The sequence below is a fragment of the Emydura macquarii genome, unplaced genomic scaffold, assembly GCF_026122565.2.
Source record: "Emydura macquarii macquarii isolate MOO-44397 ecotype Brisbane River unplaced genomic scaffold, CSIRO-AGI_Emac_v2 contig_1876, whole genome shotgun sequence".
NCBI lineage: Eukaryota > Metazoa > Chordata > Testudines > Chelidae > Emydura > Emydura macquarii.
In genome coordinates this window covers 25,460,065-25,485,459 of record NW_027132013.1, presented here as the reverse complement: position 1 = coordinate 25,485,459, position 25,395 = coordinate 25,460,065, and the positions used below count along the sequence as shown (strand labels likewise).

Sequence of the window (25,395 nt, the reverse complement as noted above, 5' to 3'; positions counted from 1 at the left end):
TGATTTACACCAGCGGAGGATCTGGCACATGGTGTCTAAGATCCAGGGAATGGTAGCCCTTCCTTATATTGCAGGTTTGTGGCATCCTGAGGTCCATTGATGAAATTCAACTTCCTGAAATGTCAACTCCATATTGCATGTCTCATTTTAAAAATTGCCAGGGACAGATGCAGGCCATTTCTACAAGAGCTGATGTTCATGATGCCTTGCCCTGGATAGAAGAACCAGGAGCACTTAGTGAAGTGAAAAGAAACCCACCCACCTGCCTGAGGAGGATCATGAAGCCCCGTTCTCTTTTTCACAGGAGCAAACAACAAATGCCCACATTCCCTGCTTTTCTATTCTGCAAGGCAAAGGATTCTGTCATCACAGATCCTAGAAGTGTGAGGTCGTTTGTGTTCCACCAATTCATCCTCCTCCACCAGGAGTGGAGCATAAGTCAGCCATCCTCTGATTTCAAGGCTTAGCTGAGCAGAGATGGGTGAATAATTTGTATATCTGGGAATCTCGATTAAAATATTGTCCTTGCTTCTGATGTACAAAATGTCACTCAGCCCCTGCTCCCATCCTCTCTGCTGAGATTTCAGAATCAGCACATAATACAGAGAGGTCCCATAAAACATCTATTCATTGCAATACAAACCTTAATAGGAGCACACATCTACAATGGGATCCAATCAGTTTTAGCTGCAAGACTTTAACAGAATCTCTCACTGTGGTCTCATCCATGCTCCAGTGTGATGAGGCCTTTATAACTTCCTTTTATTCTTCTCACACCTCTGCTTATTGCCAGGGAGAGGGGGCGTCTGGCACTTTCATATGCTCCTCCACAGCAGCTGGCATCAGGCTAGTGCCGGTGAGTAAGCAACTGCAACGATGATGTGTGTTTGTGTGTGTGTGTGAGACACTGAACCAGGATCTTTCCGAAGAAGCTCTGAGATGAAATTGCTGAGAATTTTTGCCTGAAGCGAGGGATGTTTCCCTAATCTAAGACAAGCAGCAGCCTGCAGTCAGAGAGAAGCAGGGGCCAAAGTCACTCCAGAAGAGACACTCCTCACAGATCTTCTCAAGGTAAGACCCCTTTTGGACTTACTGCTATAGGAGGAAGTGGGCAAGAGGGTCCAGCATGAGCTTCCCCCACATATGAACAACGCTGGTTGTAATGAGCTGATTTTAAAGCTAGGGAAGGTTAGACGATCATAATACTGAGACAGCTCTGAGCCCCGATCTGACACTCCCTTTTCAAGCTGGAAGTTTAAATCAACCAATGGGAACCGCCTTCTCTGGCCTGAAACCACAAACAGGGAAAGAGGAAAAATTTTTAACCTTAGAAGAGCCTACCTTCAGCCTGGGCAAATGGTGACTGATCCTGGCTAGCTACACTTTTAATTCAAATGCTCGGTGCTAGGATTCAGATACGAGGGTGATAGCACTGTTGGAGGCAGAGAGAAAATGAAATTCAGCAAATAGAGACCAGCTCAGAGTTTTTGTTTATTAATTATATTTTGTGTTTTTTAAACAGTGGCAGGGTGCTTGGTGCTCTGCAGAATGCAAAATAAAGATGGTCCCTGGCCTGGGAGCTTATGTCTAAAAGATTTTTGTGATGCTTATAATATAAGAGTCTTAATTTGAGATTATAACATGATAAAATGCTACTGAAACAAGAGCTTGAGAATATGTATTTGTAAAGCATGCATCTGATTTACACCTAACCTTTAGCTGCGCTGTCAACTGTTTGTGGAGGGTAGAGTGACCAGATGTCCTGATTTTATAGGGACAGTCCCAATATTTGGGGCTTTCTCTTAAATAGGTGCCTTAATTTAAGGTGCCTCTTAAATTACCCCCCCCCCCTCCAAGCCCTGTCCCGATTTTTCACACTTGCTACCTGGTCACCCCATGGAGGGGCCAGCAAACACTAGAGCTCTCGCTGTCCCAGCAGCATGGGGGCTTTTGAGGGGAAAATTTGTTTTACCGTCTCATATCCTCATTTTAAAATGGAGCAAAATAGGTTTTGAATGCACAGAGGTAACTCTCAAGGAAGAACCAGTAAGTAACAGTACTTTACCTCTAAAATACAAATCATACTTTTAGGAAAAGTATTTCACATCCAAAAGAAAAATTACTTAAAGCTCTCCTACAACAGAAGACATGCTGGGAAGTGTATGCTTTGGGATGTGGTTGATTGCTGTCTAATCCTGAATGAGACATCACGCTCTGCTGCACTTTCTCAAGGTGCCAGGATCATTAATACACTTGCTGAGCCTGGGAAGAGAGCGGAGTGCAGGAGTGATGCCTTCTGTTTTTTCTGTCTAGTCTAATTGGTCTAATATCCACAAACAGATCCCATTTCACTCTTGGACACAGTAAGGGAAATGTACTCTTATGAGAAAAAGCATTTGGGATCCAAAGAAGTTAGTATAATTGGCAAATTACATCCTAGAGTTGGGATGGAGGAAAAAGGCTAAAAAAGGACTTCCTGAGAAAAAGCTTTGTAGTCAGCTTTGTGTAGGGCAATCTCAAAGTCTTTCTTGGCCAGTTCTCTTCCCCAGCTTGTGTGTGGTGAAGGAGGGAATGCTGCCCAGAGACGAGGTCCTGTGCAGAGCCATGGTGTGTTTGGGGGTGAGGGCGTTGGGTGTAATAGTCCAGGGAGGGGTTCTTATAACCAGTGTTCAGGTACGCAGTCTGATGCCAGTTTGGATGCTCTTACTGCCAGTTTGATTCCACTGTGTGCCAATAGTTGAGACACAGTAATTACTGCCAGCCTTACAGTCAGGAAGAGTCAGTTCTCCCACTGATAGTTGGGGGAGATTGAATGAATATGCCTAAAGCATTAATCCAGGGCAGCTTCCAAATATCCTGTTCACTTGAAGACTGGTTAGAAATAAACCATGGTCTGCTTCTGACCCAGAATAATGGCATAAAGCGGCTGAGATTTCAGAAAAGCACAGTTGTTCAGGGTGTCTCCTTGCTGGGTGTGCTTGGAAAACCTCAAGGAATTCTGCTTTGGTGATCTTTTTATATCTTTTTAAATAGAATATATTGCAGATGACCCAAAGAGCAGCAAACTTATGGCAAGAGGGCAGGGGAACTGTGACAAAAGCAGGAAGTCACAGGGGCAGTATAGAAGGTAGACACCATCACTTACTATATTACTTGACATCTTTTAAACCTCCTGGAATTCTGCATAATTAATTTCTGCTCCATGTGAGATGATCCGTCATTCTGCAAAACTCTCTCTAAATTTTTGTTTTTAGGGCAGCTTTTATTTTGGGCCCTTTGCAGGTCCTGAAAGAGCTAGAAGGAAAAGAATCCTATTTCTAGGGAATATAAGTTGTGGTAAACCTGAAAAAAGTGTCCTTAATTAAATACTGATCATCCTTCTTAATTAAAACTACCACTAAAAACTAGGTAGTTGGGTAGTTAAAGTAAATAATAGCAGGACATGAGGAATACCTCTCAAGTGAACATCAGAGACACAATTACACAGATGTAATAAAAGGGATGTGTGCGCAGTCGCTCAGAGGAATAGAATTGGGACAGACTGCTTTTCACTGCTTTTCAAACATGGTTCAGGGCAGAAATGGGATTGAAATGTGTTACAACCTCATGGCTCTTTGGTGATCTCAGACCATTTTCCTGTGAACTGTATTTGGATCACTGAAATCAGTGCCAGAAATGGCACCCTACTTAGCAGTCTCAGAAGAGAAGCCAAAGAGTGAGTGGGCCGTGGGGACTGAGCTCCTCCCTTGCCCTAGCAATTGTCCTGTTGTCTCAGAATTAAGACGTATTAGTGGAGCAATATGAGGAAGCGTGCACTACTGCTGTTCAATCTTTGCATGTTCTGTGGATAAAATAGAGACAATTTCAAGCCCAGATTCTGGGTTGTGCCTGGTGCAACTTGGGGTGTGAAGAGAAATTAAGCCACCTGTATATTACTTTTCCCTCCTCCCTGCCACCTTCTGGGACCACCAATCTGTTCCCTGGTATAAAGCGGAGCAGTTTCAGAGCTGCTCTGCCGTCCTTCAAGTTCAGTCTCAAACCCACCTCAACCATGATGCCCACAGTGGCTAAATGGATGGGTGGCAGAGGTTCATTAACATCTCGTGTGTGTGTGTGTGTGTGTGTGTGTGTGTAAATTGTTCCCACCGTTGGTTTATGCATGTTCCTTAAGTTCCTATTGTTGCTACTCTTGCATCCCCTCCTTCACCCTCTCTATTCTGCACTACTCCCACCTGTTTACAAGACTAAACTCTTGAGAGAGGGGACTGTCTCCTATTGTATATCTGTACAACACCCAGCATAGTGGGCCCTGATCCTGCTCAGGGCCTCTGGGTACTACCACAATACAAATAATAAATCCTCATTGTCATGCCCTATTTTGTACTGGGCAATGCCAGCAGCTTGCATGTAGAGACACCGTGCAACGTCCTCTTTCTCCCAGGCACACCCTTTACACTGGGGGCCAGAAGGGCTGGTGCACTACGGTGGCCCTGAGATTTTCCCATGCTGTAATAATCCTCAGGGTGAGTCCCCCAGCTCTTTGACTGTTTTGTGCCTCTAGAGCAGTGTAAAATGGTTGAGATTTGGCCTGGATCTGGTTCAACATCTCCAGGACTGTCAGTCTTGAAAGTTTCACTGGCATTAAATTCATGTTAAAATATATTATGATGACCATGGACTCAATTGCACTGACTATAATGGGACTACCCTAAATGCTTAAAGCTAAGCATGTTCTTTGGTGCTATGCTACTTTGAGGCCAGAATGCTCAGCACCTTGCAGAACTGAGCCCCACAGCAGAGTGAGCAACTATATTTGTAAGAGCCATCCTTCAATAACATCAGCAGGTGAATCAGAATCAAAGCGACGACAACACCAATGTGAAAAATCAAAGCAATGTGAGTAATAGCTCCTGGAATCCATGTGTGTGTTCAATCTCCACTTCAATCTCCAAGCAAGAGACACCAGGGTATATTTTTGCTGACTGTACAGGTTGTTTGCTTTAGAATTGCATGCCTGTATCCCTCTATTGTTTTTCTTTCCACACCCTGGGAGTAGCAACAAAGCCCAAAAATAATTGAAGGGAGGGGAAAAAATAAAAGATTTGATACAAAAACTCAAATAAAAAATTCCTAGCATCCTGCATGGTCTGTGATGGTAGAGAATGATCTGAAGCTCTAACACTGGGTATCTGGAAAACACAAATTACATGGAGTTCTTTTAAGGAAATCGGAAATCATTGTATGTCAGAATTTATTAAAAGTTTTTTTGTTCTTTGGAGTTGATCAACTAAAAGCTGTTTTAAGACTCAGAAACAAACTTTTGGGGAATTTATTTTCCCAACTGCTTTAAATTCACTAGAGACAGAAATGTTTCTTATAGATATTACTGCAACAAATACATATAAAGGTATTTTCATTCTAACAACATAGCATCTTCCAAACTAGAAAGCAAAAACATAAAGCAGATTTAGCAGATTCATCAGTTTTTTACAAGCTAATAACAGCAATTTAATGGCTGTGGATTTAATTGTTTTTCCCCTGAGAATCTGGCTAAATTAGACTGACTGTAGCATCTGTGTTGTCTTATTGACAATCTTCTAGTTTTCAGACTTTCCTCTCTCTGAGGCACAATGCCTCCTAATATGCAGTCTTTTGTTTTTATTCCTCTCTGTTGCCTTTTTAATTAGTTGAAAGAGAACAAAATCCCACTCTGTAATCTGTGTTTGATCATATTAACATTACATGTGCATAGAAAGAATGATTGAACAGGGTGTATGTGATATCTTAAGTCATATTTTTTCAAAGGGGATGGGAGCACAACCCAGCCTCCAACATGGTGGGCCTGGTTTGCTTTCCAGGCCCCAAAACTTTCAATTTGTGTGTGTTTGATGGTTGCCCTGGGCTTGATCTGGGAAAGATTAGCACGTTTAATATTAATAGTACCACTGAGTTCTCAGAGACAGATTTCCTCCGTGCCATATCCATCTTGAAGTAAGGATACCTGTTTTAATGCTCACTGAAGTGTCACTAGAAAGACTCCCATTGATTTCAATTAGGGTTGCCAACAGTCCCTTATTAGAAGAGATGTCCCTTATTTTTTCATCGCTGTACAACAAGATTTGGAGTCGCTGAGTGCTGCAAAAAGATGAATGTAGGTGAGTACTGCTTATGATTAATATTAATCATAATGATCATTAATAGCAGGAGGAGAGGTAGGGCTGGGATACTAAGAAAACAGTCCCTTATTTTTTAAATACAACGTTGGCAACCCTAATTTCAATGGACTTTGGGTCAGGTCCTAGGAGCACTCAGTAGAGCAGACAGTGGCAGCAAGTACCTCTTTGTGTGAACCAGTCCTTCCTGAGCTATAGTTGCTACGGTAAACTGCCCAATTTAGGCACACAGATGTAATTAGCATGCACAAGTCAGAGTTCTTGTGTGTGCAAAAATAGGTGTGGAAAATTGGTGTGCACAAATTTAGAAACCACTATTGAAAATTTCATGATCAGGAAAATTTCAGGCCAGCGGGAACATTTCATGAGCAGATTTAATTGTCCGGCAGCCTATGTCATGTTTTATATGTACTAGGGAAAGGTGCAGACCAGTCATATATATGATTGAGTTTTAACATTCATGGGTCAAAGCTCTCAGATGAGTCGTAAAAAGCAACCAAGAATAGGGTTTAAGTAGAAATTGAAGCTGGAAGTTGAATAATAATACTAGTATGTTGTAGCTATTAGCAGACTGTTGTTACCATTCTGCTGGCTAGTAAAGTAGGTGGATTATACTGTATCTGAATATGGTTAATGTCTCTTCTTCAGATGTTTGGCCTAGATGTTCTGAACAGAGGTTACTATAATCTATGTCCCTGTTTCCTCTGCCAAGGATTTCAGTCTGTACCTCCATAGCATCTTTAAAGATCTCAAAGCACTTCAAGAAAAATGAATTAATGTGAATTCTAGTATCTGGGTGAGAGAAGTGTTGTTAGAGTCATTTTACAGATGTGTAAACGGAGCAATAGAGTAGAAGGGATTTGCCCAAAGATAGCTAGAATGTACTGACCCTCTGTAACTTTGGCACTGAAGGAATGATTTACCTGGTACTTGGGGGAAACATCAGATGTTGCTTTAGTGTGACACCTACCATCCATCTCTGGAGTATAAGGCATCACTGATGTAATGAGACCTGTTGTTGGAACATTTCTGGTACTAAGCTTTACATTATTTCTACTGCAATTCAAATGGCCTGTGAGTTTATTTTAAGTAAAAGATCTTGAAAGAGTGCATGGAAGGGGCTTAGAACCAAACTGGGTAATATTATCTACAGGGATCATTTGCTGAGCCACTGGAATTTTACCAGTAACAGAATGCCACGTATGCTGTACAGATGATAGTTTCTAGCTTTTGCCTGACTGTCATGTCCAGGCAGGAGTTACAGCTCCAAAGTGATGCTTTAGAGGGGTAGCTGTGTTAGTCTGTATACAATGAGAGTTCTGTAGCACTTTTAAAGACTAACAAATTTAATTTCTGTTACTTTCTTATTTATCTCTTCTGAAGCAAATCTGTCTTCATATCTAAATGCTTTGGGCTCCTGCCCACGCCTGAATAGCTCTCAGTAGGTCAGGGTAGTACCTCGCATGGCCCGCTCCTCTGTAAATAACATTGGGGCTCCCCAGCCTGTGAGACGCTGAATGTGGTCTCCAGCCAGAATTCTCCAGAAGGGATGAGCAAACTCTGCTAGATTAAAACAACCCCATCCTTTCACCCGTCTCCACTTTTAAAAAAGAGAAGAAGGAATGGAAGCAGGATTAAAGTGTAAACTCTCAGGGACAGTCCCTGTCTTGTCCTGTGTGTTTGTACTGCACCTAGCACAAATAGGGCCCTGTCCTGCTTGGAACGCCAGGGCACTACTGTAATACAAATAGTAAAGAATAAGATGCGGATGGTCCTGCTTAGCTAGAGGCAAGTGCTGAAATAGCCCAGCAGAGGCTGTTCTTACTCTGTTTCTAACTCAAACTGAAACCAAAATTGCAAAAAATAATATAATTAAGTAAAATAAATGAGCACGCTCCGGAGAGCCTATTCTTGTGACATTCCCTGCCCAGTTGTACAGACTCAAGGTCTTCATGGTTCAGATAAGCATTGGGTAAGCACCTAAACTTTAGAGTGCTTATCTAAATTGCACCTGAGCTCCAGACTTGCAGCTGGATTGCCCTCCCCCAGTCTCCAGCACATATCTGTCTGATTGGAGCCTGCTCCAACAGAAAGGTCCTTGAATCTGATCCACTGCAGCTGAGAGGGTGGGAGTGGTAGCAGGCAGTAAGTGCTGGTGCTGGCTTTTGTGCTGGGCTAGGCAGGGATAGAAAGAGAAAGGAGATCCACAGCATCTGGTTAAAATAAGGTGAAGAGTTTATCCCTTTTGGAAGCATGGTGTGTGAGGTGGCTCAGATTATTTGCTGTATTTATAAATCAAATAACAAGGCTGAATGATGGTAACCAGTACTCCCTGCAGTCTTTCTTGTTCTCCTGTTATGGCTGCCATAGGGGAGGCAGGGCTGGGGTTGGAGGAAGTGGTCTGAATGAACAACATGTAGTTCAGCAACTGTGGGAAGAGTGTTCTCTATTTTTTTTTTTTTTTTGGCTGGGGAGCAGCAGCAATGTGTTGAGAAGAGGCAAAGGGACAAATTGCAATGGGGGTAGGTGGGTGGGTGGGGAGGAGGAGGAAAGACCTTTGATTCAAAGGAAAAATCTACATTTTCCAAAGTGCAGGAGATACTGGGAATCTAAGTCTTACATAAAAAGCCAGGAAAATGTCCTAGTCTTCATTTAAGAGCCTAGGCTGCTGAGGTTCACTTCAGGTTTCAAGCTGCTTTGGCTCCATCCAAAGTCCTCATTCTGGTAAGTAAAGCCTGGCTCTTCCGTTTTTGTAACGAAGCCTGTCTGCATGACTAGGCTGTGCCTCTTGCTTTAGAGGGTTTTGCAATGCTACCTCAATATGTGGGATCATCCTTGTGTAGATTTAAAGGCTGTGCCAAGCCTGGGTGACTCCCTGAAGGGTATAAGTGATATTTCTTTGTGAAACTCCCCCAAACTTACCCTTATAGACTTCCTCTCACTGCCTGGCACAGAGGAAAGGCATATGAGTAGCAGACGTCCTTGACAGGATCCAAGACTGTAACAGACCCATCTCAGCAGATGGCAAATGAAGGATCATGCTCATGTCCTAACCTCTGATCCTCCACATGACAGAACTTTGCATTTTGCAGCTCCAATTGCAGTATTCTGATGGGAGAGCTGCCGGGAGGCTAACGCTGGCCCTTCTTCTTCTGAGCCTTGTTTGGTGTCACGAATACAAATGTCCCTTTTCTTGGTCACAACTGCTCAGGGGACTCCAACTTCACATGCCCCCATAGAAGCAGGCAGGCCAACCCCCAAACAGAAAAGGCCTGGGCTAACCTTACTTCCTAGACACCGGAGATGCTACGGTAGGGAACCAATAAGAAAGCTCCTTGGCAGGTCCCGGAGGCAGACAAGGCCCTGTAGAATAATGTAGTGGAGCAGTGGACTGCACTTCTTGTCTCCAGCAGAAAACATCCTTGTGAGCTCTGAGCAGACTGCCAGAAGCTGTGAAAAGAAGAGGAGGAGGATTATCCCCAGTCACTGGGACATAATATCAAGCTTTATTCCAGTACAGACCCCAGTCCTTATGTAAACACCCCCACTCTGTTTCAGTATTATCATCATCATCTCTCTGTATTACAGTAGTTCCTGTAGATTCCAGCTGAGATCCTGAGATCATTGTGCTGGGCACTGTACAGGCACAAAGTAAAAGAGTCCTTGTCCTGAAAAGCTTGCAGTCTAAATAGACAAGAGAGAAAAAGAGTGGGAGGGGAAACTGTGGCACTTATAGGTGAAGGAACTTACCCAAGGTCACACAGCAGGTCAGAGGCAGGGTCAGAATTAGGACCCAACTCTCCTGAGTCCCACTCTGGTCTATCCACTGGGCCATAATGTCTGCCTGTGGTGCTCATGACAGTTTAATTGATCAGGGTTACTTACGTCATGGATTTTTTTATTTGATGCCATGTTAGCAAAACACACACAAACAAAAGGGAGTAAATTACACATTGGGAAGGTGGGTTTCTAAACATTATTTTTATCTTTGCTCTTTGGACCTAATCATCTTGGCATTAGACTGGCATTGTTTGCCATAGACTGCAATAAACCAAGAATCCTCTTTATTTGCACTAGGGAAAGAGCTGTTGATGGCTTTGGCAGACATGAACTCTGACCTCTGCCTGTCCTGTATTCATACCTCCATGGCCAATACATTCCACCTCTTCCCATCCCCCTCAGCTGACTGATGTTCCAGCAGACAGAAGTCATTGACGCAGAAATGTATATTTACAGGAGTCAATAAGTCCCGAGGCATAGCACAATCGGAGCAACAGGATTATAGGGTGATACTAGACAATAAACCTCACAGAACTGACTCATGGCAAGCTACAGAGGAAAAGTATTGGCGCCAGGTCATGTGCTACATATCTGCAATGCAAATTAATTAATTATCTATCCAGACATATATCAAATGACCAAAGCTCCCCCTGCCAGGAACGACTAGGAATTTGTGGCAGGTCCTGAAATTCACAAGGACAACACAGCGGAAGATGTCGGGATTCATTAGGAACTGCAGCAACTCTAGGCCCCAAGGCGGTCGAGACAAGAGAAAAGCAGTAACAAGCAAGTCGGAGTGTTAATAGGTCAGCCAGTGAGGAAGGGTGCAAGGTGGCAATCTTGCAGAGGCTCCTGTCTGAGAGCCAGCAAACCTCATTGCTTTGGTGCGATTCTGAGCACCTCTCTCCCATCCATTCCAGAGTCCAAAGGGAGATGGTGATGGTGAGGAGGAAGGAGGATCCCATGAGGCCCCAGTGTCTGCTCTCATCATGCTCTTTGGAACGAAAGCCTGAGACTTTCCAGCGCTGAATGTTTCTTGTCTCATCTACCACCACACCCTGAAATCAAACTCACAGCTAGGTGAACCAGGCACTGTACAAACATGTCAGATCTGCCTCCGCCCCCTTCTCTCCCGCTCTCTCTTGCCTTCTCTTTTCTCTCGCAAGTTTCTCGGAGAGTCAACGGATTCCAGCGTGGGAATATTTCCACCTCACCACTGGTTCCGGAGCAGTGAGAAATCTGGGGTAAGCTTCAGATCGCAGGTCTGGGGACGGTCACTGGGTTTGCTTTCTGTATTTAAAACAACAACATTCTAATGGCTGCTGTTTCGTGTGGTTTGTTTCCAGCGGACTAGGTTTGTCAGTTTAAACTAACGTCTCAGCTCTCCCGTGGCTGTGCTGCTATGGGTTAACCCCTTCCCTTCAGAGCTGCATTTTCAATCTTAGTATTGCCAGGAATGCATGTGCTGAGCTCTTCTGTGTTAGCAGTATCACCTTAGGGCAATATGAGAGGATGCAGTTTGCTGGGGGTTGTGGAGCTTTTCCCTTCTGGAAGGAAAAGAAAACTGGGAGCTGGGCTTCTTTGGGAAGGAATTTACTCCATCTTTTCTCCTAGAGCCCAGCAACACCGTCCACCAATCAGCTTTGCTGGATGGCAATAGTAGAGTTTCCCTGCAGTCCTTTTTCTCTCCTCGCTCGGAATTGTCCTCTACTGGCATTGTCACAGTGGGACAATCAGTGACATCTCCTCCCTTTCACCTCCCCATCCGCTTTAGACGAGCAAGCATGTGTGTGTCTCATGAGGATGTGGCATTTGGGATCTGTCAGTGTAAGCTGTCAACAACTTGGATAACAAGGAGTGTGGAATAAAAATGCCTTGCTGGACTTGGCAGTCGGCAAGGAAGGTTAAAGTCACCCTGATCGTGCTTGGGAAAGCAGACAGTCCATGTCAGGAACATGCCTGCTTGCTGTCTGTATGCAAGATGTAACAATATCTGCATGGAGCCCTCTTATATCTGCAGGGACCCTTACCATACCTATAAAAGATACTCATTGATTCACCAGCTAAACCCCCTCATGCCCATATCCCTGGATTTCTCCCTTGCTCTGTCAGCTAAGATCCTTGCTACACACCTACTGACATACTGTGTTTCTGAAGGGAACTGGCTAACTTCACACTATCTGAAAACCATTATTGAAATTATGTTGGCAATGTACACCCAATCCCTCTTTTAGCCAAGCAATGATACGCACACGCACACATTGTACACGGAGAAGGTAGGTCTGTTCTGCGTGGGAATTATCCGGTAATATTTACCGATCCATTTATCCTCTTGTTTGCCAGGATATTAATGACTTAATGTATTGGAGGACCGAACAGTGAAGTAGTCATAGTAGAAGAAGAGAAGCACATATTCGGTGAGTGAGTACTCAAAGGTGGGGCTGGGGAATATGTACAAAATAAGGAGGCATTTGCTGAAAATATAAATGGCTAATCCCCCTTTCTGAGCCCCATCCATAAGACCATGCCCAGTGCAACTGAATCCCTAAATTGCTGCTTGTGAAAGGGATGCTGCTGGACTGGCATTGTAAAAATTCTCTCTCCCCTAAACAGTCTAGTTATTAATCATGTGGTGAGGCTGTGTATTGATGCTCACATCGTGCAGCACATTGATATGTGTGAACAATGGCTTACAAATAAAATAATAGTATATAGAGCTGTCCACCAGTATGAGGACCTGTTTGCCAAGTCAGCAGCTGGGCTTCAAAGCAGCCTGGAAGTGCTCCTCTGTGTTGTGCTGCCTTTGAACAGTCATGTGAACAAAATGTGTAAGAATATTCTGGAGAGAGAATTTGGGGCCCTGTAGGCAAGAGTCAGTTAACTGAGGAACAAAATTTTTCTGACTAAACCAAAATTCCTTCCAGAGGTAAGCGTGAGTACTTTGTAATTACAAAGTTCAGCCAGCCTATCATGGAACAGAAACAACAGCATGTGAGGTGGGTGACCAGTCCCAAACTTCAAATAACGATTTTTGGGTATCAGGAACTGACAGAATATTTGCTGTGAACAGTGTGTGAACAACCCACAAGTCAAACATGCTTGTCAAAACTATTTGATGTGTTAATAAAAATCTCAATCTGTTCAAAGACAATTCATGAGTAGAAGAAAGGGCTAAATGTGTTGAATAAACTGTTTGAAATAATTAGAAAGATTAGCTCTAAATGTAAGTAAAATACATTTAACTAGATGCATCCCATTCTCCTGGCTCATACAATATTGTGTTGTCCAACCTACACTGCACTGTTTTTGTTTCTGCTAATCAAGTTTTATTATCTATCTTTGTAGAAGGGTGCTATCTAAGGCTCCATGTCACCACGACTCTCCTTTGGTCTGGCTCAGGCATGACTCCCTGGGAGTCCAGTTAACCCCCTGTTCAGTCAGTAAAAGAGTCTCTGGAGGTTAATATAAGATGCTGCCCACCTCAGCCCCAGCGGCTAGGGGAGAGCACATTTACCATCACAGCAATCTCAGACCCTGCCAGATCAGGTTCTAAACTCTGGGACCAACTCTCCACTCTGTCACATCAGTTTTGCTCCTGTGTATCTCCATTTACTTGAATGGGTTACATCAATGTTGTAAACTTTTCTAACCCTTATGTTGAAATGGTCCCAATTAATATTGAGCTCTTAAACATGAGGGTCCAACAAAACCCAATTTAGTTTTCAGGTTTGAGCTTCTAGGTCAGTTGCAGAAAATTTGTTTCGTAGAGCACTAATAGACAACACTGAATGATTCAACTGAATTTTATTAAAAAGAAAAATGATGAATTAAGCAAACAGGCATGCAATTACTACTTACACAAATGCTTCTATTATACTCCTGGTAAAGATGAAATGGTGTTTCAATGGGTGATCAGTCCACTGACAGCCGAGTGAAGTACAGCCTTATAGTCCTAGAATCTAATGGTACCATTAGGATGTTAATTAGAGTTCTCCGTTGCAGTTTAGCAAAACTACTCCTTTTATACTCTATTATAATACGAATTAACATTAAACAGTCCTTTACCATAATTATATTTCTTCCTCCTTCTTATTGGCTCTTTACACTGCACATTATTTAAATTAACATCTGCACCGATGTCCTTCATGTATTAGCAATATAGATAACATTTTAATAAACCATTCACAATTATCACACACACTTATTAAAAACCTTGCTTAAACCAGTTATAATCAAAACATAACAGTAACATAACCCTGGGGCATATCCTTGCTAACTCTTACTTTCCCATAACACTCTATCTCCAACTTATCTTTGCCTTTTCTTACACTAGCAACTTCAATACTCCTCTACACGTAGGTTTTGGACCCAAGTTCGCCTAACTGCTACTTACTACTTAATCCAAACTATCCTATAGGCTACAGTGTAAGCCTGGTGTAACGGAGTGGAGAATCAGGCCATGTCTATTTAATCTTCGTAATGTATGCGCAACATGCCTCGGGTGGCACCAGACCAGGATTCATCACTGAATTTGGTCCTCTGGTTGGATCATTAGCTTCCCCGTCTCAGGCTGGGAACTGACAGGGAGCGTGACGGGAATGCTTATGTAGCTCTTATATTTAAGGTCCTATCACCATGGTATATAAAGGGCAAACTCAGGTTCCTGGGTGGCAGTATGCTGTGTTGCTGCTACACTGCTGAGTTAACCCTTGATCAGTATTGTTGTTACTTTTGTTTTTAGATTGATTGCCTTGGCCTTATATCAGAGTTACACATTAACATATTTGATTATAAAATAAAAATCAGGATTTTTTTTTCTAAGCCTGTTCCCTTCAAAACCCGTTGTTAGAAATGATTCTCAGCCTTGGGGGGTGAATCACTTTGATCTGTACTATGGTGACAATTAAATCATTTTATAATTTCCTGATGCATAGGGTGCAACTATAGATAATGCCATAGCCCTTACAAATCACAGGCTCCTTCCATTCCCAGCCCTTCTTTAGTCTGAGAACTGGATGACAAAATAACTGATACCTGAGAGGACGTGTGGTCTGACCTGATGTTACTAAATTGTGGTTGCAGGGTCAGTGTAATGTATGGTTAGAGCATGGGGCTGGGGGACAGTCAGAGTCTGGGTTCTAAGATCAGTTTATCTAATGACTCGCTGTGTGATTTGGGGTAAGTCACTTTACATCTCTGTCCCTCAGTTCTATAAAATGGGGATGATACAACTAACCAGTCTCACAGGCTGGTGGCAGGTTTAGGGTTTTCATAAAGCACTTTGAGATACTCAGCTATGTGAGTGCAAGGCAATGTATTGTTACCCACATTATGACAAGTGGGGAATCAATGTGTCTTTATTATTGTTTGGAAGTAGCTATAATTGTCTCGCTACCTGCTGGTGTCATCATGGTGTGCTCCTGCCATCTCCGCACATTTCCACCACATTACTAAGGCAAGAATCCTGGGGCCTGAGTCTTCATTGCTCTGCACCTTGTGTGGATGCTTACATCTGTGCACAGTGAGTGTAAAATGCTATCATTTTGATTTGGTAGAACTTTTCACCCCTTTTGCGCAGATGTAAATGGCTTCACAAGGTACAGGACGATGGAAAATCAGGGTCTCGGATCTTATGTACTGCCCGTATATACTGAGTGGCAAGGAAGGGCAAGCTTAGCAAATGCCTCCATGATGTCTTGAATTAATTATTTAACAATCTGTTATGACGGCAAGTGGAGAGCTTGTGGACAGTGGTGTACCATGGGTCTCCGGCACCCAGGGGCCAATACTTGCATTTGCACCCCTTCCACCCCCGTTGGTGGCAGCGGCAGTACCCCATGGGGGGGTGTCTGCGGGCCCATTTCCTGCTCTCCCCCACCTCACCCCCGCTGTGGGGGGCAGTGGGTGCGGCAGGGAGAAGGAGTCACAGGGGCAGATGCCCCCAGGCTGCCCGGCAGCGGTGGAGGTGGAGCGTGACATGGAGAAGGAGCGTGACAGGCTCTGCCCTCAAGTCCTGCCATTAGGTTGGCTGCCTGCCCTCTGCGTGGCTGGGGTCCCTGTGGCTCCCTAGTGGTGGTGTGCTCCCCACAGCGAGGGTGCAGAGGGACTGGGAGGATGCATTCTCCCCCTTCAGTGGGAGCCCTTGGCTGCCAGCAGGCCTGAACTGGGGTTGGTGCAGCACCGCCAGGGATGTCAAAGCCCGGTGACCCCTGGCCGCCTGCAACAGCGGGAGGCGGCGGCTCCTCCGAGGGTCTGGCTGGCGCCCTCCCCAGACCGGCGCCCAGGGGCATGGACTCTGCCGCCCCCCTACCCCCCGGTCAGTAAGCCACTGCTTGTGGAAAAACATGATTTTTAAAAAATGAAACAATCCATCTTCATTTTTAGATGCACCACAGGGAAGCTCCAGGGGGTCCATGTGGTGCCAGGAGCATCCACCGGTGACTGGGATGGGGTTGTGAATGTTTGGAAGTGTCCATGTGTGAGAAGAGGCAAGTGTGAGCAGTGAGAGCCAGCTGAGAGAGAGTCCTGTGGATCTACCACTGGGTCTGAGCCAGGGAAAAGCAGTGCTACGTTGGTATTTGCTAATCCTAATCCTCCAGTAGACCTAATAAGAAGAACAGAAAGGCTATGTCTACACAGGGATGAAAAACCTGCAGCTGGCCTGGGTCAATTAATTCGGGCTTGCATGTCTCAGGCTGAAAAATCACTGTGTAGATGCTCAGGCTCGGGCTGGAGCCTGTGCTCTGGGATCCTGTAAGGGTGGAGAATCCCAGACTTGGCTCCAGCCTGAGCCTGAATGTCTACACAGTGATTTTTAGCCCTGCCGCCCAGGCCCCGTGAGCCTGAGTCAGCTGATTTGGGCCAACTGTGGCCATGCCAGGACATGCTACCCCTGTGTAGATGCACCCAATGAGGCTACTGTTCTAGATCTTGCAGTTAAAGCACTGAGCTGTGACTCAGGAGATCAGAGTTCAGCTCTTGGCTATGCCGCAGACTTCCTGTGTGAATCTGAGCAAGTCACTTTATCTCGATGGGTCTCATCTGTATGAGTATGATAGTAGTTCTTTTCCCGTATCTTTTGTCAGTCATATCTATTTAGATTGTGGAGTCTTCAAGGGGAGAGGGAGAGAGGAAAAAAAAAGAAAAGAAAACCACACACAATAGTGCCCTGATCTCAGCTGGGACCTCTAGATGATAATGTAAATAATAATATTAGTGAAAACAGATACCGCCTTATTTCAGAAAGAAAGAAGCGGGGTAATGTTTGCATTGTGATAGTATTAGATTCACACTTTTATGGCATCAGGTGTGAATTTGGTCCAGTTTAAAACCCACCGAGAGGCATGACAATAAATACTGCTCACAATAAGATCAGGAGAGATCTATTTATTAGGTGGCCTATTTTGCTCTTAATGGATGAGAAAAGAAAAAAGCCAACAATTTAGTTTCATGGCCCTGCTCATCCTTTTGGTAAAAGCCATGCATCAAATGTTAGGAGTTTTCATTTCCGTTTTCATCTGTCACAAAATAAACCCAGCAACATAACAAGTAAGTCTCTGCTAATCTTATTTCTAATGGAATATTCATCTGTGTGCCTGGATATGTATTCACACAGGATTTAGTGCATTACATCAGGTTGCAGTGCTGCTAGGTTGCTTGGTGCACCCATCCTGCCAGACACACAGCTTTATTATCAGAAAAAAAATGAAGGACTTGAAATACTAAAAGTGATAGCGCAGCAGCAAATGTAATTTATTCCTTTAGGGAAGCAAAGCACCCAAAACAGCATTTCCAAAGGCAGGGGCCTCAGATCAAGGTGCAGAAAGGGATCATGGCAGGACATCGCACTCTCAGATCCCATTTCAAATATAGAATCATAGACATGTAGGGTTGGAAGTGACTTCAAGAGGTCATCAAGTCCAGCCTCCTGCCATCGACCCCCACCTTTTTCCCTTCCACCCACCCTTTATTAGTTGTAGAATCATAAAAGATTAGGGTTGGAAGGCACCTTAAGAGATCATCTAGTCCAACCCCCTGCTCAAAGCAGGACCAACCCCAACTCAATCATCCCAGCCAGGGCTTTGTCAAGCCAGGCCTTCAAAACCTCTAAAGATGGAGATTCCACCGCTTCCCTAGGTAACCCATTCCAGTGCTTCACCACCTTCCTAGTGAAAAACTTTTTCCTAATATCCAACCTAGATCTCCCCCACTGCAACTTGAGACCATTGCTCCTTGTTCTGTCATCTGCCACCACTGAGAACAGCCTGGCTCCATCCTCCCTGAAACCCCCCTTCAGGTTGTTGAAGGCTGCTATCAAATCCCCCCTCACTCTTCTCTTCTGCAGACTAAACAAGCCCAGTTCCCTCAACCTCTCCTCATAAGTCTTGTGCCCAAGCCCCCTAATAATTTTTGTTGCCCTTCTCTGGACTTTCTCCAAATTGTCCACATCCTCTCTGTAGGGTGGGGCCCAAAACTGGACACAATACTCCAAATGTGGCCTCACCAGTGCCAAATAGAGGGGAATAATCACTTCCCTTGATCTGCTGGCAATGCTCCTACTAATGCAGCCCAATATTCCGTTATCCCTGGCTGTGTAAAGTTTCATTTAGATTTGTAAACTCTTAGGGAAGGAACTTTGTCAGTTTTGTTTGTCTGTAAAGTGCTATGAACCTCTATGGCATGGTGCAATTAATGATCATGTCAGAAACCTCAGGACAGTAAACATTAAGTTTCTACAGAGCTTGGAATTCAATAAAATACTGGGTGTGCATTATACATACCCAAACACATGGATAATTATTTATTTAGTATACACTGTACTTGAAATGGATTAAACTGTCGTGACTTGCATCTCTATGAGTTTTAATAGGGTTTTCCTTTTGTTTGGGGGGTTCTTTGGGATCCCTTGCCTGTGCTCTCTGGCTCCACCTTCAACTCATCCTCTCCTCACATCAGAGTGACTCTGCCTGCAGCCTGGCTGGACTGGATGAACTTCACCAACCCCTTTCTAGCCCATCAACACTTTTCAGCGCATCAGCTGAGGAGTCACTTGGGGACATTGGGCTGATGCTTTCTCCCATCCAGTATCTAACAGTGCTGTGCTCTTGGTCCAGAGAGGGCATGACCCACCAGGCTTGGGAACAGAACAGTGATGCCCATATCACAGCACCACTCAGCCAGAGCAATGCTTCAGTTTTAAGAACCTGTTTTAAATAAAAAGTGATCTAGTAAGGCTGACACACCCTGTGCCTACCTTTCTCACTCACGTGTGTGTGTGTGTGTATGTGTTGTATATATGTACACACATACACAATGACACAGTCATAGCTTATACACCTGCTCTATGCACCAATAAATCTATATCAGGGAAGCTGATGAAATAACAAAGCAGAAGAGCAAATTTGTTTTAGTATTTTAAATACTGTGTGATTAAAGAATAATTTCTGCTACCATTTACTTCCTTCTTTTTTCTGTTTGGCTGATCATTTTCTGTCCTTCTTTTTCATTGATGTCTCCCAGTCATACCTATCCCCTTTTCCAACTCTGATTTCCTTTCCTTCTTCCAACCAAATCCCCTCCTTCCTCTCATCAGAGCCTAACCCTTCTCTCTCCTTGCCCCTCCTTTCCATCTGATCCCTCCCACTGCTCTGAATCTGCTGTCTGTGGTTTTTCTCCTTCTCGCTGGCAGATGTGACAGGTTTTGGAATTGCATTATCTATGAAAAGCTGTATCTTGCTTTTTAAATATCTGCCGTGGTTTCCCAGGCAGAAGAAATGGATCATTGAAAGAATTTAAATCTCCAGCTGCTTTTGTCTCATGGTAGTGATTTTTATTATTTATGTTTATGACATTTCTTACAGTACAGCTGTCAGCAGTGAATGAAAAGACTAGAGTCTAGTAGGTTACTATAGTGTTAGTGTCACAGGATATGTATGATAGAGTAAGGGGATGTGGTCTAATACTTTAAGGCTAACGTGTAGGTTTTGTGTTTAGTTACAGAATCTAAATCTTATATGAATAAAAATTTCTTATTAATTTGTTTTTGGATAACCAAGGGCATGTTTTAGTTTTTCTTCTTTAAACATTCTCCAGCCATGTAGGAAATTCATATATTATAGCTAGAGCAGGAGAACCACCAGTGTAATTGACAATTCTCATTTCACTGCCCAAGCGGAATGAAATGCAAAAACCTAAAGGATTATTAAAGCTGATGGGATTTTACATACCTATTTTTAGTATATGATTTTTTTATCCTGTCCCTTTAAACTGCAACCACCTGTCCAATACCAGACTTTTATAATCAAAGCAATATAAAGTAAATGTCATTAGAAACCCAGCGGTACAGGTAGGTCTATAGGGTTGGATGCATTTTATCATTATAATAATCACAATACTAGCCAAAAAGACACAAATGCCAAATTTTCAGCCAGCTACTGCAAATGTGACCATGGACTTACTGGATACATCTGTCTGGATATGTGAACTGTGCTTTTGTGTATACAGATGGGGTAAATGCTTGCTAAATGGTGATTTGTAGGTGCAATGATCTAATGTGAATGCACCAATGTTTTGTTTATGTGCATGCAAAGTGATATGCTGGGGTAGGTTTACCTTTTGAAGCCTGGCTGAAAATTTGGCCCTGAATAGAAAAGTGAACATTTTAAATTAAATAATTCACATATTAATCTAATTATACTGAATCATAAAGGGATCCTACAGCACTTCAAAGTGTGCTTGGGGCTTCACAAAACAAATAGAAAGTCATGGTCCCTGCCCTGAAGATCTTACAGTATAATTATGGATGTGATGCTCTGAGGGAGGCTACAAAGAGTGTGTGTGTGTGGGGGGGGGAGGAATGAGGAAGGACAAGGGTTAAAACAATAAGATCACTTGGTTACTCAGTTTAGGAATGTTTCCATCCTGGTGGCTCAGTGAAGAGGTTTTAATTAATAATTATTGACGCGCTTCTTGTGGTCACGGCAGAGAGTTGAGATTTATAGCACTTTATCCAGTGCTTCCCTTTTCCTGATTTACATCAGATGCCGTGGAGCTTCCCCAGTATTACCACCTGTCCTTTGAACAGTGCCAATACGATTAGCTAGCAGGTCACTTCCCTTGCCCAGGAAATCTTCTGTAATTCTTCTCCTTCAAGAATTGCCTCCACGATTATTTATGATCTGAACTGCAGTGGCGTTTAGGAGCCTCAGTCATGGACTGGGACCCCACTGTGCTGGGCTATGTACGGATACGGAACAAAGACGATCCCTGCCCCAGTGAGCCCACCATTAGAACTTATGTGCCTTGAATGCCATTGGAACCACCTCCAAAGCAAAGATGGTTCTGGCTGTGCACCCTCTCAGGTGCAGAAGTGTCTCCTCACACTGTTTCTCGAAATGGATTTTTATTTGTCTGGTCTTTCTCTACATTGTTTCCCTGCTCTTCAGAGAGAATAACAAGTCTGGGGTCTCTTGTGGGCATTTTGATGCAGTACAGCAATGCAGTGTTTGCACTTGAAAAGCCCATATAAATGCCCTGCTGTGATACACAGTGTAAGGCCCCAATCCTGCAAATGCTTAATGCGCATGATTAACTTTACTATCGTCAGTTGATTGATTCCTTCCCCTCCCTACACTTTCAATGGTAGTAAAGTTAAGTGTGTGCATACATTTATGCAGGATCCAGGCCCTAAGTGTAAGGAATACAGCAATATGGTAAATAATGACTTTTAAACCTCTATACACTACTTTAAACTAGTTTTAAATGAAACAATGTGGACTATGTACCAGCATTATATCATTAGAGAGCATGACGTTGAAGTGTGTAGCACATAATGAAAATAGCATTAAAAATGTTGTCTCTCTCCTGGGAAACAAATTATTTTCGGTATATTCACTGTTGTCTTTGACCTATGAAATATTTATTTAGCAAAATAATCTGAATGGGAAGGGGCAGAAAGATCTTTCTGAAGTGTAAGAGTTTGTTGGGGGTCCAAAATCTGCTGCCAGATAGAGGAAAGGGCCAGGAAGTGCCTATGTACACCAGTGGTTCTGTACAGATAATACATTAATGCTGGATGAATATTAAGGTTGGGAAACTGAATCCCAAATTTAGGAAAATCCAGGATCTCTAGTTTCTTCCCCAGTGTTGTTATTTATTTATTTATTGTAATGAAGTAGCATCTAGGTGTCCGAGTCATGTCCCAGGACCCAATTGTGCTAGGCACTATACAAACACATAAGAAAAATATGGTAACTGTCCATCCTATGTATTTCTTATATGTATTCTCAATAAACAATAATGTATTAAGGTTCAAATTGAACAAGAGAAACAGATAAAGAAAATTCTACACATGCAACATAATCAACTTCTAGGAATAACTTTAACCCATGGGACTGCCTTCCTTTTGAGTACTTGATTCTTCCACCCTTGACATAGCATTAGCACTATTTTTTCCATTTAATTTAGAAATATGAAGAAATAGTGAAATAACTAGATCTGGAGTTCTTTGGCTTAGGAAACTGTAAATGTGTGTCAGTTCCTATAACCTTGCATAAGAATGTAGTCTTCCTCTGCTGAGTCACCCTAACCTCAGGTGTTAGTACTTTGTATAAAGGAACAGAGTAATTACTTCTGATTCATGCTTATTAGTTCTAAATGGGATACAAGAGTGGTTGGAGTGTCTTTCTGAGGGAAAAAGATCAGTGGACGGGGACAGAGGAAGTCCTGCAGGAAAACCTGAGGGACAGTGAAGCTTGGGGAAAAAGTTTAGGTTCAAGTTTTGTTTTGTTGAGTAACCCTCAGGAACTTTGTTGAGTAGCCCAGCAGGAATTTCACCCATTTATTATTTGTTTATGACACCATCTACTATGTGCTAGGCCTTTTCTAGACATTCAGGAAGTGCCTGCCCCAAAGAACTCACAATTTAAGGACAGATAGACAAGGAGACAGAGGTTAGAGGAAGGGAATAAAAAACAGGGATTTTCTTCAGTGAAGATTATAAATTGCTTAAACTGGAGCTATGCTACAGAGTGTTAGCACAGAGCCTGTGCTGAAGCAATTTACCTACACTGAGCTATCTAAAATGCTAGGTCTCTGCTGAAGGCTCCCCAGCTTTGCCTCTCCTCATGACCCTTCACAAGCTGCCATTTCTAATAGTGCCATTGACAGTTTGCAACTTTCTTGAATTGGAGACACTTGATTTATGGAACTTACAGGCTCAAGCGGCTTTAGCAGGACACTAAGATGTCTCTACTCACATGGCCGTAAAACCACAAACAGAAAACATTCTAGGTCAGATACATAAAACTGCTGACTTTAAACATTTATACCTTCGAAACCACAGAACCAAGTTCCCTGGAATTCTTTGCCAGAGGATGTTGTGAAGGCCAAGACTATAGCAGGGTTCAAAAAAGAACTAGATAAGTTCATGGAGGATAGGTCCATCAATTGCTATTAGCCAGGATGGGCAGGGATGCAAAACCATGCTCTGAAGTGTTCCTAGCCTGTGTTTGCCAGAAGCTGAGAACAGACGATGGGATGGATCACTTGACAATTACCTGTTCTGTTCCTTTCCTCTGAAGTACCTGCATTGGCCACTGTCGGAAGACAGGATACTGGACTAGATGGACCATTGGTTTGACCCCATATGGCCATTCTTATGTCCAAGTTTCCATTAATTATTCCAGGCTTGATTAAAATCTCCTTTGACTTTTCTAGCTCCTTTGTGTTGAGGTTGTCATGAGCTGCAAATTCGGGATTCAGCTTTTGAACACCTCAAAGTTTGAAAGTGTTGGACTTGTGGCTTTATTCTCAGCCCATTATAAAAATAGGGGCCATTCACAAAAATCAAATCCATCTTTGGATTTAATACCCTAGCTCCCTACATCCAAAAAAGGCCATTTTAAAAATACAAATAAAACTGAGCTTTTGATTCAGGCCTATATCAACTTTTAAAGTTACCTGCAGATAAAATTTGGCTCAACCTACATTGCTTAAATTTTTCAAAAAAATTCTTTGGCCTTCTCTGCTCTAGGAAGATTAGGACCCATAATTCACTGCCTGTGCAGCTCCCCTGGTGATGGCAATGGTGGCATCTATAGATAGGGCTCTTTTTCATCTGTTGTTTAACCTTATTCTGATTAGTCTTAAATGAGAAATCATAAAAATGCCTGTCTACATTCTTCCTCATTACTCCCAACAGGTTAGCTGCATCAGTGGTGATTTATGGATCCTAGTGTAAGTTTAGCCATTTAGGCTAAGACCAAGATTAGAAAAACTCAAAGCTAAAAGGAATTTGTATGAGCAATGGAAAAAGAGGGGTTAGACTGGAAATTAGAACTGGAAATTGTACCTAGGATTGCCAGCCCTCCAGGATTGTTCTGGAGTCTCCAGGAATTAAAGATTCATCTTTACTTAAAGATTATGTCATGTGACACCCATATAAACTACTAGATCTAATGCATTTGATCTCTCTGTTTCAGGCATCATGTTCCGCAAAAAGAAGAAGAAACGACCTGAGATCTCCACTCCGCAGAACTTCCAGCATAGGGTCCACACCTCGTTTGATCCAAAGGAGGGTAAATTCATTGGCTTGCCCCCTCAATGGCAGAACATTCTAGATACCCTGAAACGCCCAAAGCCAGTTGTAGACCCTTCAAGAATCACCAGGATGCAGCTCCAACCTATGAAGGTGAGAGAGGAAAGTTAATCCTTCCCATTCTGTCAATTGCAGTGCAGTCCAAGTGAAGCAACATCTATGTTCTTTGGAATAAAAATGCTCTATTAATCTTACAAGGTGATCTGGAAAGTGTCCAGGGGAAGTCAAGGTTTGGGTTTTAACCAAGTTTTATCTTCTGTGACGGAAGAGTAACTTTTTTTTTTAAAACAGGGTTAGTAGTAGAACCTCAGGAATAACTGCAGTTAAACTAACCAGTCATTCTGCTACCCTTCAGTAAGAAAGGGACCTTGGAGAACTCCCAGCATATCCATAGGGAATATGATTCTAGGTTTGGCCTAACAAACCTGTAAATCTGAAATAGGGCCTGCTCATTCATCCCTATCTCACTGCTCCATTTGTATGGAAGAGGAGTTTGTGCTGCCCTGCCTGTGCTCCAGTAGGGAGGAGGAGGTGAGGTTACACTGACCACAGCTTAAACTGGTGGCTCATTTTGAAACCATTGCTATTATCCAAGCTTCCTTTGCTGATGTAAACTATAAATTATAAACACGGGCTGTTGAGATTTAGGAGTGAACTAGAACAGACAAAAGGCTTACTCACCCTACTGAATAGGCTCCTGGGGCTGGGTTTCTGACCTTTTTCTCCTGGCGTTTTCCTTTTCATCACCTTTGTGTAAAGGTGGTGGAACCAGTTTGCAGTCAATGTCCCAATCAAGGTAGTAGTTGACAGTGCAGATCAAACAGAAGGCAGAGCAAGATATGCATG

The 25,395-nt window shown here is 43.1% G+C and overlaps 1 protein-coding gene across 5 annotated transcripts in view; it reads left to right on the top strand.

Moving 5' to 3' along the window:
• Positions 1–668: 668 nt before the first annotated feature.
• The window catches only part of PAK6 (p21 (RAC1) activated kinase 6), a 46,028-nt gene continuing 21,301 nt past the window's right edge, over positions 669–25,395 (top strand). The window contains exons 1-3 of one of the 5 annotated variants that reach the window (XM_067558006.1): positions 669–856; positions 933–1,071; positions 24,434–24,642. In XM_067558006.1, coding sequence (XP_067414107.1) covers positions 24,439–24,642 — 204 coding nt within the window. In that variant the 5' untranslated portion in view covers positions 669–856; positions 933–1,071; positions 24,434–24,438. Of the gene's footprint in view, positions 1,072–8,310; positions 8,401–11,147; positions 11,198–12,296; positions 12,371–24,433; positions 24,643–25,395 lie in introns of those variants that run through there. The other 4 variants (XM_067558005.1, XM_067558008.1, XM_067558007.1 and 1 more) reach the window with 4 other exon arrangements.